This window comes from Cariama cristata, unplaced genomic scaffold (assembly GCF_000690535.1).
Source record: "Cariama cristata isolate BGI_N322 unplaced genomic scaffold, ASM69053v1 scaffold2487, whole genome shotgun sequence".
Taxonomy (NCBI): domain Eukaryota; kingdom Metazoa; phylum Chordata; class Aves; order Cariamiformes; family Cariamidae; genus Cariama; species Cariama cristata.
The window spans coordinates 184,007-200,076 of NW_009626965.1; the positions used below are offsets into that span (position 1 = coordinate 184,007).

Sequence of the window (16,070 nt, forward strand, 5' to 3'; positions counted from 1 at the left end):
CCCATCTTCTTGCTGGAGCTGGGCTGTACCTTTCAAGTGGTGGTGGTGTTTATATCATGAAACATTTTCTTTTCATGAGTGTACATCCTCTGGAAAATAACCAGTGAGAGACCAGAACCTTGACTGCCCTGGCTCTAGCAGGCTCAAAGCACCATATAGCCTGTGACTGTTTATTCTTTTCCATCTCCAGTCATGCTTCCTAACAGTGTAACCCCTTCCTTCTGTTTTGTAGGAGGAAGATGATGATGGCCTTCCAAAGAAGAAATGGCCAACAGTAGATGCCTCTTATTATGGAGGACGAGGAGTTGGTGGCATCAAACGAATGGAGGTAATTAGATACCAGTTCATGTATCAGAGATCTTGTTTGTGAACTGAGCTGTGATATCCCCCTGCAATTTACCTGGAAATAAACTCAGGAGATAGGCACAAACTTCTTTAAGCTTTCTTTGTACATCTGAGCCCAGATCATTTTTCTATGGGAATATTTGAGAGCCAAATATAGATTCCTGAAGTTTGGGACCACCTTTTTTCTCTAGTAGAGCAAGATCCTGGTCCATGCTTGGGATACAGATGCAGTGTTGCCATACAAATTACAAGGAAATATTTTTAGTGTTTCTAAAATGTTCCCCACTCACATTTCTCATAAATCACAAAAAAGGGAAAGTTCAAAGTTTGGGCTCCAGTCTAAAAACAAGCTTCACAGCCTGTGCATTGCGCTTCAAGTTGGATTTGGACACTGGGAAAATGTGGACAAGGATCTGGTTATTACAGCAGGGGTGTAACTCTCTGCAGCAGCTAAGCTAGTATTGTAATATGCCACAACGCCATCTTTTCAGGTGCGCTGGGGAGAAAAGGGCTCCACGGAAGAAGGCGCTAAGTTAGAGAAAGCCAAGAATGCCAGGGTCAAGATGCCAGAACAGGAATACGAGTTCCCTGAACCCAGGAACCTTGCGAACAACATGCGCAGGCCTTCCTCTCCTCGGAAGTGGTACTCTCCAATCAAGGTAAGTCTGGTCCAGCGTTGTGCTGCATAGGATGTTTCCAGGAGATCAGTATTAAGTGTTTTCACATCTAAGGATAAGATGTAGAACCGTCCACAATCCTGTGATCTCAAGATGCTGCTGGAGTAGCTGTGCATGAGGGAGTCCCCCAAACTTGTCCCTAAGGAGGTGCTGTAGAGAGGAGCCCCATGGGGCAATGGGAACTTCTCACCAGGCTGATCAGGCTTTGGGGTTGCGTTGCTTTCTTAGACCAGAGTGGGATCCTGATCCTTTCCAGTGGAGTAGCTAGCTCCTGTAAAGTGCTTACAAACTCGACTGTACCTCTAAGGGCTGGCCCTTTGGTCCACATTGCATATTCCCCGAGATGCAGGGAATAAATAGCATCCTCTTTCCTTAGAAAGAGAGGAGAAAATAGGAATAAAATTGCTGCTAAATACCGTGAGAGAGGGTTGTCCTCAGCAGATCAAGGATGGCAGTGCGGCAGATGGATGTCTGCCAGCAAGCATGGATCACAGGGCCAGGCTTACTGCAGGGCAACATGCTCGCTTCACAAGGAGAGAATGCCCTGCAAGAAGCATTTGGCTGAGTTAGAGTGCCTCAGATGTGCAAGGTCAAATTCACACTGATACCGGGTCACATGCGATGCAGAGCTGCACAACAGTCACCCCCAGGAACTGGGAAGGCTCTCCTTCTCTGCCATCCGTCTCTAGGGCAGGCAGCTGTTCTGCCATTTGTCTTCACTAATACAAATGGTTGGCAGTGTACAAAATAGAAACAAGCAAGCAACTGAATACTTCACTGGAGCAAAACTCTTCATTGCACATGTGAATGCTTCTTGTGGATTAGGAGAAACAAACCACACAAACCAGGTATTAGCTGCATCATCCAGGGTGGGATATGAGGGCACCCCAATGTCAGAAAGCTAATTTTTGCATTCAGGACAAATTAAGCTGTCCTCAGGAAAGGAGAACAGCTTAAATACTGTTTAACTACTCTAAAGAAAAGAAAAAAACAATAATCCAACACTCCTATTTCTCGGGTTTAACTCTTCTGGGAAATGCCAATACCCTTCTCCTCTCTGTCTGGAGCTATTTGTAGCAGCACTGTAGTTATCGGTCTCAGAAAAGAGTGAAAATGCCCAATTAATATCCAAATGCAAAGCTTGCACCACTGGAGCTTGGATCTTGTTTTGAAGAGTGGAGGTGCTGGTTAGGGTCTTAGAAACCCTCTACAGGCAATTTATCTCCAGTAGTCTGCAAAGAGGGTGTGTGTAACACGTAGTAAAACTTTTGGTGTATAGAGCTCACCTTAAACTTTATGTTGGGGAATGAGGAAGTGCCTTACTGCTGGAAAATAGTTTTTATTCTCCTGTTTTCTTCCTCCCCAGCAGCAGTCAATCTAGTCAGACATACTCTATTAGCCAAGTTATTGCAATGCAGATATACTAACACTGCAATACACCCAGGTTTTCCTGCGTTGTATCTTGTTACTGACCAGCTCCAAGCAGTGCCCATAGGAATTTGGATAAGTTGCATGTCTTGGCTTTCCTCAGACATTGATCTTGCAGCTGGTTCAAATCCAGTGATGGGAATGGCAGGGATGCACAAGAGAGCAAGAGTGGTTTCCGGAGGATACGGAAATGTGAGCCTCTTTGAAAATTTGGTCCAATGCCTTTTCTTTTTTCCCCCTTAAAGGTTATCATCTAATAAACATAGCCTAGCAACAAGTCATTTGCAATTGCGTTATAATGATTTCAACATGTGTTCACAAAGATTGTTCTTTCCCACTGTGGGACAGGTTAGAGTCTCAACTGTTTTCAGTTCAGAGTGGGGAATGCAGTAAGCACCATCCCATATAGCTGCTCCTTTCTTCCTAAATGCATTGCATTGTCATTTTGCATCACTGCAAAGCATTTGTAAAGCACACGTGTCCCATCTGGGAGGTTTTCACTCCTACTGTGTGCTCATGGAAATGACCTCATCCTAGCTGAGAGACACAGCTCAGTTGCTTTTTGCATGCTGCAGTCAGAAGGGTTCACAGCACACCAAGCTATACTCTAACCACTGAGGAGCTGACAGAAACACTGATCTTGGCACAAAGATCCCTGAATACATACTCAGGCAGCTGGGATCCATGTGGGTACAACTACCTGAGATCATTAGTTGAGACCTGGGTCCTTTCCCATAGAAGATACTGCTGAGTTTCTCCCCTCTTCCTTCACCAGTTCACACTGTTGGATTACAGCCTCAGGAGACTTTCAGTTAATTTTCGGAGTTTATTCTGCATGGTAGGAAATCAGTTCTGAACAGAGGAGTCAAGTTTGTTGCAGATCTGTGTCCCAGCTAGAAATTCTCCAAAGTTTGAGAGGCTTTGGAGAAAAGATTCAAGGTGTGTAGGGTTCAAGTTCAGTTCTGACTCTGACTAGGAACAGCTTTTTTGCTTCATAACAGCAAGAATTCAGTTACAAGGGGGCCTACAAATATTAGGAGAATCTCATGGGTGATACATATTCTTAATTCCTTTAGTAATAATCTCTTATCTACCATTCAAATTGTGTATAAAGACAGTTCCAATCCAAGACCCCGTATCCAAATACTCCCATAACTTTGGGGTGTTCCACATCTGGATAGTATTTAGCGGCCTGAGTCTGTCCGTGGACATGAATTTACCTAATTATTAATTGCCACCACACCCCTTATTGAACTGCACTGAAAAAGACAGTGTATGCAGATGGGATAACTGTATCCAACACTTTCCCCACATACAATCATGAGCACTCATCAGAAACAGAGGGTATCGTTTCTATGAAACAGGGGTTCTGCTATTACTCTCCCTCTGCAGTAAGAAATTAGCAATATTGGCAAAATTCAATAGCACTCTTGGCAGAAGCTCTCGTCCTGAAGATGTGAGCATAGGAAGATGAATTTGTGTTGTGTTATGCAGGGAAGCTATCACAGAGTCATAACAGGCAGAGGGAGGTGAGGAGGGATAGCCTGTTCGGTCATTGGGTCTGTACTCTCAGCCAAAGCAGGACTGCTAACTTGAATCTGTCCTTCACTGCTTTTTCCAGTCTGGTTTTTAAAATAACATAGGGGCTTCCACCACTTCTCAGGGGGAGTATTTCACAGACTACCAGACCTCACCCATAGGAAACATCTCCTGATATTCAGCTTAAATTTTTCCTCATCCCCATGCTCCAAGTGCACTCGGCTCTTTTGGTTAAAGCAGATGTCAGATTTCCAGCCGCTACACTGGACTGGTTGAAACACTTCTTCAAAAGGTAAATGAATACACATGTAACAAGCTACTTAAAAAAAAATCATTGGTAAAGGAGGAGGGCACGGAATTAAATCTCAGGAATGGCAAATTAAGGTAGCTTGAATCTGACAAAGAGCCAGGAAATTCACATGTTAGGGCCAGTCATCTTACAGACCAACAGGCCTCCTTTTCTCCATGCAGCACAAGTGCCAGCCTTTACTTAGTGTTCTGCCTTTTGCCAGTTTATCTGACAGAGTTTTTCTTCCCTCTCTTTGTTATTCTTCTCAGAGTAACATCTATAAGTTAGATGAACAGCTGAGATTGGATAGATTGCTTTTTGAGGTCCTCCAGAGATTTATTTGCTGCCAAATGTGGCTACTGACACTTAACAGATTGTGGTTATTATTATTATTGTTATTATTCTTATTTGCTGCTGTTACTTCTTAGCACAATGCCAACTGGCTTATCCCACTTTTCAAACTGTTGAAATGATATTTTAAAAGTCAGTGCAAATAATCCAAGGAGAATGACAAGTCTGAAAACTTCTTAAGAAACTTGCCAAATCCTCATTTCATCTGACAGAGGGAGGGGCAGCACAAAAGGTAGATGCGAGTGAAGGATCGTGAAGAACCATGCCTTTAGTTTTAATCTGGTTCAGGACATGCTTCCTGCTACAGCCAGCCACACAGCTCTGTATGCTTTGGTTTGGTTAGCAGCTTTTCTCCTACCTCTGTTTCTACCTCTCCTTTTATCTGCCTGTCTACCTAGCTACCTCTCCTTTCTTCCTCCTCCTCAGAGCATTTAAAGTACTTGTTTGACTTCAAAAGGACCACTGTCCATCTCTCAAAAACAATGCAGAAAGGACCACAAGACAAGGCTAAACTCACTGTTCATCCCCAAAAACTCAGGCAGGACCTGCCTCAAAGCTGAGGTTGAGGCAACAACTGGTGCTCTCAAAAAGAAACCTCAGGTCAGTCCTAAGTGGAGGCTACTTAAGCAGTTACTAAGCCATATGTCCCTGACAGGTTTTCTAGCCTTTGTCCCTCCTGTCTCTATTTACAAAGCTGACATGGCACAGCTTCCTCGCTAGAAGAGTCCCAAGGGCAGCTTGGGTTTACAGGCAGCTTACAAAACTGCTTCTAGCTGACACCACCAGATAGCAGGTCTCAGGAGCACTCTAGGTATCAGGTCATTCACTAGACCAGGGTCAATACAGTGCTGAATTAACCTTTAATTCAGGAAGAGAATGCATTCACGTTAAAGCAATGGCTGAAACGATGCTCTCCTTCATTTGTCACCTGTCCTGATTGTTTCTTCTTTCTGTTCTTCATATTTAGTAGGATTCAAAGCTTTATTTGCCTCCAGACCTTTTTTTTCCCCAAGCAACATTATGCTTCAGTTGCAAAGGAGTTCCCAAACACAGAGACACAGCCCATCCACTAGAGAGCACAGAAGTGTTTATGTTTCCAAGTGGATGTGTTGCCATTTTCATTTCTTCAACCAACATCATCCTTTCCGTGGTCCAGTCTCCCTCTCTTCCACCCAGATGTCTCAGGCAGACCCTGAAGCTCCATTCAGACTCCCAAAGATGGAGTTCTTGGCTTTTCCCAAGAAATCTTGGTAGGCTCTTGGAAATTAGGACTGCAGAGTGAAAAGGACTTTTTTGTTCCATGGAAAGTTGTCATTTTCCCTTTCGTTTCCTAAATGAGAAATGGAAGAAAAAGGTACTTAAGAAATAAGTTGTCAGAGGGGACAGGAGATCAGGAGCTTCAACTAGCTCTGATGTAGGGGGAAAGATGGATTGGGATAGACGGGGGATGACTTCCCTCCGGTCTAAGAGGTTGTGCTGTCCAAATGGAGAAGATTCTGACAGAGGAGTTTCTTGCTTCTTCCTTTGAGAGTAACAGACTTTCCTGGCTCTCACCTTAGGAAGTCTTTTCCCTAGTATCCTATGGAAACAAGGTCTATGGAGTCATTCTGTGTGTCTGTCTCCACCCATGTATCCCTCCAACTCCCAAATAAGCTTGGAACCATTGGCTCAACACACTGGTTGAGGAATATAGGTCTCAAAGAGGATTATGGCAAGCTTCCTTGCTGTTAATGAAGCTAGTTGCTCTTTTCCCACTACCACTGCAATATCCAGCTTACCTTTCCATTTGCTTAATTTTTGTCCCATGATAGTTACACAAAGCAATTCTGCTATCATAAATTTTTTGTAGTCGTTATTTCTGGGAAACAAGTAGCAATCATACATGAGTTTCTGAGTCCAGCCAGGCGTAGCTCTGTCTTTGGGTTTGATCCTCTTGACCGCAGGAAATAGTTTTGTACCAAGGGACAGTTTTGTCCCTTCTCAGATTAGCTTGTCTCGGTCTCTGCAGGTGCACTAAAGTTTACTGACTATTACTGGTAGAGCTTTCACTCGTGGTGCCTGCTCTAATATCATAGCATTTGTAGCATTCAGAACAATACTAAGGAAAGCTTAATAAATGCTATCTATTGTTAAGCCTCGCAAGAAATTTTTACAAATCTCTAGGTATTGTGCACTTAACAGACGAAGGGTCAAATGAAGTTAATGTGAAGAGAGCTTGATAAATTGATTTTCAGCTTGTAATACATCTATAGCCTTCCACTGAGCCAGCCAACGTGCTGCACTCATGTAAACCCTTCTGCAGATCTCCCAGAAGCTGAATCCATTTTGAAAGTGAAACCCTGGCCTGTTAGAGGGGGATATAGCAGGAAATCCTTCAGCAGCAGATGTATCTTTCAGAGCAGATGATTTGGTGGATACTCCTACACTGCAGAGCCCTATGCTGCTGCTTCTTCTGGCCTTGTTCAGCGCATTTGGAAAATAAGCAAAGGCTTGACATTTTGTGTCGCTGCTGAATTTCAATCAGGAATGAATGCTTTGTCTGCATTGCAGAGAAGCGTTGCAGGAATGGCAGAGAGGGTCCGACTCCACACCACAGCCAAACTTTCTGTCAACAAGAGATTTCAGCACGTTGAGTTTTCAGCAAAACTTGTCTGGGTCTGTGCATGTGCACACGTGTACATTTGGGTATGGGCTGTTGGGTACGAGACCACACAGTGAGGTGAACAGCTTGTCAAAACCAGTGCGATGTGGTGAGGGTGGCACCTGTAGGGCAGCTGACACTGAGCTCATAGGAACGGAGGGCTTTGAAAGATGTGCGTTATTGCCTGGAAAAGATGCAAATATTAACTGACGTATGAGGTGGGACTGGGGAGCCTGTGTGAGACCCAGGAACCTGCTGCTCTCTTGCTAGCACGTAGCTGGCATGAAAGATTAAGTGGGTCATTACACAGCACCTAGCTGTGACTCAGCTGTCGTGGCTGTGTGGAGAGAGTTTTTCAGTCAGTTCTCCCCAGCAGATTGTTTTGAGATAAAAATGAAAATTATTTCTAATATGTCACAGTGGTCACCTAGAGCGAGAGGCAAGCCACTCAGCCGGCCAGAGGAGGAGGCAGTATATTTAGGAAATGCATCATATAAATTCACCTGACTTGCTTTCTGCATTGATATAGCATTTTGCTAGCAATGATGTCAGGAGCTGAGTAGGCATTAAACTCTCTCTCAGCCCAGGAGGTATCCGAGTCGCCTATTACCTTTGGCAATTTTCAGAAGAATACGTAAAGGCTAGACACACGGATACTGTTGACTGTCAGACGTATCTGCTTATTGCTCATCTGAAAGCTTCTTCCTTTGCACTTGCAGCAAGTTTGGAGTGAGCTTCTGTGAGAGAAAACATTGCTCTACAGCATCTTGTACAAGCACAGGAAATGATGAAGTAAAAAATGTGTAGGTCTAAGCTGCACTGTCCCTGCACTGCACTTTGCACAGCGTACGTGTTCTTTCACAGAAGGTAACACTGTGTTTCATTTGGTTGCAGGGGAAATTGGATGCTCTCTGGGTCTTGCTGCGGAAAGGTTACGACCGTGTATCTGTGATGCGCCCACAGCCAGGAGACAAGGTACTGTGCCTCAAAACATTTTTTTACAGCTAGGGAAAAAATAAAATCCCTCTAAAGGTTCTGACTGCCTTTACATGTGGGAGTGAAGGCAGATACTCATGACAGCATAGAAACAAAAATTCAGTCATGTCTGTCAGCTTTGTTTGCAACTGCAGTTCATGTAGTTTGACTGATACGGTTTCAAGTATGAAAACTGTCCAGGTGCAGTGACAGAAATACCCATCAAAGAGCCCAGTACAGTCTTGCTCATAGATAATATAGCTGCTTGCAATTAATTACGTAAGAAATTCTAATGAATAGTAAGGAATATTTCTGCATATTTTCATTCATTAAAAATCTTACATTCTGGGTTAAAACTCTGAACATACATAAACATATATATATTTTGCTACATAAATTTAAACCCCATGGGCACTTTTACAAAGCAAAGTTTGCAGAATGAGGTTTGAACTGTTATGTGAGAGGGAGGAAGTATTCCCATATATTTCTTGTAAAAACTAGGTTCGTGCAAATTTCTATAAATTAATGTGTGCTTATGGGTGGAAACAGAAGCCATTGAAGAGAATGGATTAATGTCACTTTAGAGGAAATGATACAGTCTATGACAGCAGGATACTATAGAGCTACCTCTTGTCTCCAAGGTACTAATCTCCACCTTTTCAGTGGAATTAAATGTCTGAGTGCTTCCTAAATTTCAGGACAGTTATCCCGAACTATCCCTGGAGGTACCCAGCTGAGCACTGAAGTGGCCAACACCCACTCACGTCTCGTGTTCAGCTCCAAGCACCCAGCAGACACGCAGGGACATGCAGCTGGGAAGAGAGCGCGAGAGCTGCACCTGCGCTTTGCAAATTTAGTGCATGTCCAAGGTGGACAACCCGGGTGAATTGAAACCCCTGTGGCAGCCATAAGATATCCCCTAACTCCTTGCAATTTAGATGGTTACACCCAGTTGCCCACGGCTGTTCCCAATCCAGTTTTTAGTATCTCCAAGGGTGGAGATTCAACATATCTCTGAGCCCCTGTCCATATTTACCTCATGGTGAAAAATGTCAGTTATATTAATGTCTTATGTGGTCAATTTACACACCTCTGACATAAATCAACAAAGGATCTTGGAGTTACTTCAGGAGTACATTTGTCCCAAAGCCTAAGTAACTGTAGCATTGTGAAGGCTTCAAGAAACTCAACTGTGCATGAAACAACAATGTAATTTTTTTAGTGGAGAATCGTAGGTCTGTACCATTTGGCTCCCTGTAAGGATTTCCATTGAATACAGGACCAATGAACTTTTGTGAATAAAAAGGGTTAGTATTTTATTCCTTGAAGGGGAAGATGTGCTAAAATGTCTTCACTGAGTGTGATATTGATTTCTAGGAGAAAAGTTCATAACATACAGATTGCTAATGCCTGGCAATTTTCCCACAGAAATCAGAGTTTGAAGAATGCCTGTTCTGTGAATAACTTTTTTGACTTGACAAACTAAGATTATGTACGTGAAAGATTCCACTTCCATTTATGTTAGGGAAAATCCAGAGCAGCTTAACTGAAGCCGGTACAGTTACCAGCTATTTATATTAGTGCAACTGACAGTAGGCTCCATCCCTGTTTGGTGATGTATCTCTTAAACATGCAGTTTTGTGTCCTGTCAGCATAAGCAATAGCAGAATTAGCCCGTATAAGTGTTATGTGATCCAACCTCGAAGTGAATTAAGCTCTTCATGATTCTGATGTGCTATAAAGGACCTCTGACTTGGGTGCAAGTATGATTTAGTGTGAAAGAGAAGCTGGCTGAAAATGCACCCAGGCTTATAGCTGCTGAAATACCTGTTTCTCTCCAGCTGACTCCTGGAAGACTTGCAAATGTTTGGGCACGTTCCTGTGTAGATATGAAGTGCTTCTTGGTCTTTCTATGAGGATAGACTGCTCTTAGACCATTTGTTTTCCTTTGTGTAAACAAAACTATGAGCTGAGCATTTGTCATCTTTGAATAACCATGTGTGACCCTCTTGATGTTTTTAATCACTTTCAGACTTAAGTGAGCAGTTTCTGTTTATGCCTTTACAGTAGTGACATAACTACCAGGTGATGTCACCCCCAACAGTACGGGCAAAACCAATATAAGAACTCAGTGTAAAACACTAAAATGACTTTAATTAGTTTACACAGCTGAAATGGCAGAACTAGGTAGGGTTTTCTGCTCCTCAGCAAAAATATGGGGTTTTTGTTTCCCTACTTCAGATTTAAAGTAGGGAGAAGAATCTTGCTTTCAAGCACTGCATTCAGCTTTGTGATTTCTGAGCCATCTCCCATCTTGCTATAGACATTCCCCATGATTTGGATGCTAGTTTTAGTTTGTCGTACCTTACTTTCTCCTTTGTAGATGTAGAAAGTGATTTTACCAGAGCTGGGCATTGGGAACGTTGGCTTTACAACGTTTAGAGGCTTCTGTGCAAGTGACTGAGAAGGGATGAAGCAATATTGCTGTTAACAGAACTACTGCAAACTACAACGATGCCTTGGGAGACAAATTACTCAAAAAGAAAAGCAAAACGTTGCAAAAATAGTTGCAAAACTTGCACCTCACAAAATAGGAGACTCTAAGCCCTATTTGATCCCTGCCAATCTCCCTCTCTTCTTCTCTGTGCCACTGTTCTTCTAAGAGAAATTTAAATGCATGTCCAAGCCTTAGGATACAAAGGCTGCATCATTCAGGCCACTTTAAGGCTAGTGGCTTCTCCCAGGTCATCAAACATCAAATATTATCTCATAAAACACATTACTGTTTTGGTGTGATTGGAAATCCAGTGGGAAGGTCAGTGCTGAATTGATGGGGACAGCAGCATGGAAACATCTGCCAGTGTTGACTGCAGCTGTCAGCGCCTTCAATGCAGATAGTCGTGAGTCAGTGTGAACAGTTTGCTTTCCTTGCAAAAAAAAAAAAAAAATCAAGGAAAAGGAGCAATTCCACAGAAAATCTTTTTCTAAAGAAAACTTGTGTCTGCAGGATAGTGTTGCAAAAGAAAATGATTCGATGTGTTGCACTGAAATGATGGGAAATTTCTACGAGTGCAAACAAGTGTGTGGCCAGAATCCCCTGCTTGGGAAGTCAGAGCTAGTTTTGATGAGCTTGGATCCAATCCCTGCCATTAGCTTGGAGACTTTTCACCAGTATCACAATGAGAGGGCATCTGGATTACTTATAAACACAGCCCTTATTCTGAAAGTGGATGTTTAATAATATAAGTTTAATAATCTGTTCATCATTCTCTTCATCCAACTTAGGACATAGTTCTCAGCATCTTTCCAGCTTGTACCAACACTCACAGCAACAGCACTTCAACCCTTTGCTGTCCAAAGACAGGACCGCTTCTGTGATGGAAGCATGGCCTGAGCACTGGGTCACTTAGCAGGCACATTTATACACCTGGTCACATGCCAGGCATACCGCCAAGCATGTGGCATGTCTGATGGCTGACAGCTACTGTGAGGAAGGTGCCTTTTGGCAGTGCTCTGAGATATGGCACGTCATCTCCTTGACCTGACATGCAGACTGAGGCCAGCTGGCTGTATCCAACAGGTTCAGATGTTCCTAGCGGAGGAGATGCTGCCTACTGTGGAGGACGTTCACACCATGGCAGCCCTGCACATTAACACACAGACACCTAGATGCTCTTCCAGCTGTCTAGGGTTTGCCAGTGCCAAACATTAGCCCATGGGGTAGAGCTGTAAGAGTCGTTTTGGCAGTGGTGAGCTCAGCTATAAATTCCTGTGGCGTCTCCGTGTGATTCCAAATAGCTTCTTTGGACCACGCAACATGGACCAGGGGCACAGCAAGGACAGACTTGGTCCTCACCAGATTGCAAAACCTTCAGTGGTAAGTCTGCAGGCTTTCATAGCTGTCCACTGGTAAATTTGGATTGGATTCTGTTCTACTGGGAAGCCTAAGTAAAGGAGTGCTCTACCCAGCTCATCAGCAAAGGGGGCCCATCAGAGCTGGTGTTGACAACTCCAAGCCAGTTGTGTGGTTTTAAAGGGGAGGCACAGCTGGTTTGTGACTTCAGCCCTGATGCACGGCTGTAAACCCAGCCTTGCCAGCCGCAGAAGACAGGAAGCTTCAGGCAGTTGGATGCAGGGCTTTGAGGTATTGGTGCACAAGGCAGGGCACTGTCTGCTTTCCAGCTTTTTCCTGACTGCCTGACTTCATCCTGATGCCATCCTTTCACAGGGTGCCGCGGTGTGTGTTATCTGCTGTGCCATAGGGGACCAGGCCACCCACCACGCCTATCCCAGGTCCTCTGCAGGAACACTGGGCAACGGAGGCTGGGCTGGGTGCTCTGGTTTGCCTATCTGGCGATCACTCAGAGGAGTTTCAGACTAACTAGCTCAATCATGCCGAGCAGCCGCTCAGTGTAGACTTCACGAGCTGAATAAATACTCCAGAGCTGCTTAGCAGCAAACTAGCATGCCCATGCTGCCAGCTACGTACAAACTGCCAGCCATAGCAGTCTTTACAGCATGGGTATGCCTGGGGGACGAGAGAACCAGTGATTAGCGAAGCATCCTACAGCAACCAGCAGCCTCCAACAGAGCCACCAGATTAAAAACTCACCATGTGGTGCATTCTCAGGCTAGATAAATATTCAAACCCTTGCAGGCAAAATTTGTGGCTAGTAAAGAGTACCCTGAAATTTGCAGACAGGAGCCTTTGACCATATGATATTCCTAAAAGCTGCAAGGAGGAGCTGTTTTGAAAGCAATTTGTACCTCCTTCCTTCTCTTTCCTGGAGAAAAGAAGGAAGCAGATTTCAGACTATTAGTGTTATCAAATGGGCACCTTAATTCACCCACTGGTCAACACAAAAAAGTGAAGCCAGATGAAAAATAACTGAAAGGCATCTCTGTTTGCTTTGGAGCCTGAAAAGGAATTGGACTTAATCCCAGGGTTACATCATTTTCAGATATCCCTTGCTATAATCAGTACTTTATCCACTGCCAGCACATTAGCTGAGCTGTTCAGAAAGATCACTTGCGTAGAATGAAACATGGATTCAGCTTCAAACACTGCGTTGACTAATTGGTACTGTTTATCTGCTGTAGCCACACAGCTCCCTACGTACCATACAAATTGTCAAGGAAGACATCCTCTGCCCTGAAGTTCATGTTAGTCTGTAACAAGACGTTGGTTCAAGGGTAGTGACTAATAAATTTGCAATTTATATACGTTGCAGTGGATAATGTGGGGACTGAAGCTTAGATTTCGGTCTTCCTCCTCTGTGTGACCTCAGACAATCCCTTCTCTTTGCCTCTTGTCCGTTCATGCCCCGAATCCTTTAATCAAGGTTGAGATGCCTTGTGCTAGGTCTGTTTCTTCACTGCAAAGGGTACAGTTATAGCAATAACTGACTAGTTAGTGCTGGATACAGGGTTCGGTGTTTCTGGAAAGCTCAGACCTCTTCAAGGAGGATTGCCAGAAAGGATGCCAGCCCACAGCATGGCAGCAGCCTGAGCCAGCCTTACCTGGCTTTGACCCCTATAGCTCAGTGAAAGCTAGAGCTTTCAGTATCAGCCACGGGTCCTGATCAGCATGTTGTTATATCTGTAACGACTGGCCACATGCCTGTCTGCATTTGCAAAAACAAACTGTGAAGCAAACTTTGGTCTGACTTGCAGAAGGCTTTTAAAAATGCATCTTTTATCCCAAAGCAACAGGAAAAGAGAGGGATGTTCAGGACCTGTGTTGAAGTGCACCCAGAGAGGCTGAGATGCACAAAAAGGTTGTGAAATTCTCTTTTTGGAGTCAAACCTGGAAATGGTCTGAGGTTACCAACAGACACAGATGTTTCCAATAAGGCAAGGAAGTCAGAGTCACATGGGATTCCTGTGGTCTTCTCACATTTTCAAGAGACTAGGTTTGCATTCTTCTTAGCACTAATGAAGTTATTTTTACATTCGAAGCATCATCAGATAGGGGTGATGTAAAAATATATATATTTTTTAGAAAACTTTATCACTTTTACGATGGAGTAAAGGAATGCTTATTTGTGCAAATTGCTCAGTAAGCACAGAATCCAAATAATTAGTGTGTCTTCAAAGTGTCGGTTGCATTTCCTTGATAAACGTTGTTCTGTCAGGAATTTGAGGAGATTATGAAAGTGTGTTTCAAGCTCAGACTTGGCCAGGAATATCTCAATCTGGGAGCAAGTTATATTTAAAATTTTTATTGCATTGTATTAATTGCATTTTCATTTTGTGTTTGTATAGATAAATATAGATATAGATGGGTATAAATATGGAGAAAAAATATACCAAAACCAAGTGTAATTATGTGTAAAGATGTATCTTACCTAAATTAACAAAGATGCAGGGAGAGGAGCTTTTTCCAGAACTAGTATAGTTTTGCAAGTTTACTGGTGAAATCACATAAGCTAATATCTTGTTAGATCTCAGTGACACAGTTCTGGTACAAATTGTGGTTAGTTATGACGAGTGGATGAGGCTACAAAATACATGAAAATGTCCCCATTAAAGTAATCACAATTGTTCTTTTTACTATGAAAGGAAGAATGTGTGTGTGTGTGCATGTGCTGACATTAAAAAAATGACCTTAATATAAACAGAACAGTCAGAATATGAAATAAGACAAATTTATAGCCAAATTGCATGACTCTTCACTACAGAAAAGCACTGTTTTTCAACAAAAGCTTACAAAACTCCCTCTGCCCTACGATCACACTAATATTTTTATATTACTGTGAAATGCCAAAACCTCAAACTAACTTGACTGCAGGCTTCACTGTGAATGTTTTCTGCAGCCTAAGGAGTTCAGATGATCACTCTGGATTATATCAACCATTCATAGAATCACAGAATGGTTGGGTTGGAAGGGACCTTAAAGCCCATCCAGTTCCAACCCCCCTGCCATGGGCAGGGACACCTCCCACCAGGCCAGGTTGCTCACAGCCCCATCCAACCTGGCCTTGAACACTTCCAGGGATGGGGCAGCCACAGCTGCTCTGGGCAACCTGTGCCACAGCCTCACCACCCTCACCGGGAAGGATTTCTTCCTAATATCTCATCTAAATCTTCCCTCTTCCAATTTAAAGCCATTGTCCCTTGTCTTATCACTCCCTGCCCTTGTCAAAAGTCCCTCCCCAGCTTTCTTGTCGGCCCCTTTAGGTACTGGAAGGCTGCTCTAAGGTCTCCCCGGAGCCTTCTCTTCTCCAGGCTGAACAACCCCAACTCTCTCAGCCTGTCCTCACAGCGGAGGGGCTCCAGCCCTTGGATCATTTTCATGGCCTCCTCTGGACTCGCTCCAACAGGTCCATGTCCTTCTTGTGTTGGGGGCCCCAGAGTCATTCATCCCAAATGACTCGTTTTTGTCAAGGGCCCAATTCTGCAAAGCCAGGACTTGCTTCTGCGTGTGAAGTCCCTCTGCATTTCTGGAGGATCACTGGAGCGAGCATGTGCTCCAATGCTGCTGACTGGAGACCCCCCTCTGCCCAGCTGTGCAACAAGGGACAGCAAAGAGCTGTCCAACCCCAGCCAATAATGGTCTGAAAGTCTTAAGCCTAGAGATGGATAGCTCTTTTAACTTGCGTCCTGCTATTGTAATTCTTGATCCAAGCTGTCCAACTGAGCTGGAGGTCTGTGGGCTATTCCCGTATGGCAAACAGGGAGATCTGAGGTTTAGGCACTAGACGGGGAGTCGAAGCCTAAAGTCACTCCAGTCTGCTACTGACACACACGGTGACCTTGACCAAGCCACTTCATCACTTTCCATTTCTCAGAGGCTTTTCATGTCCTCTAAATGAGGCTAATCCAG

General features: G+C 43.8%; 1 protein-coding gene across 1 annotated transcript in view; it reads left to right on the forward strand.

The window, feature by feature from the left end:
• Nucleotides 1-16,070, forward strand: part of ANTXR1 (anthrax toxin receptor 1) — a gene marked incomplete at its 3' end in the record, with an annotated part of 103,272 nt that overhangs the window by 73,782 nt on the left and 13,420 nt on the right. Inside the window, exons 15-17 of the mRNA XM_009704245.1 lie at nt 233-328; nt 837-1,004; nt 8,165-8,245. Coding sequence (XP_009702547.1) covers nt 233-328; nt 837-1,004; nt 8,165-8,245 — 345 coding nt within the window. The remainder of the gene's footprint in view (nt 1-232; nt 329-836; nt 1,005-8,164; nt 8,246-16,070) is intronic.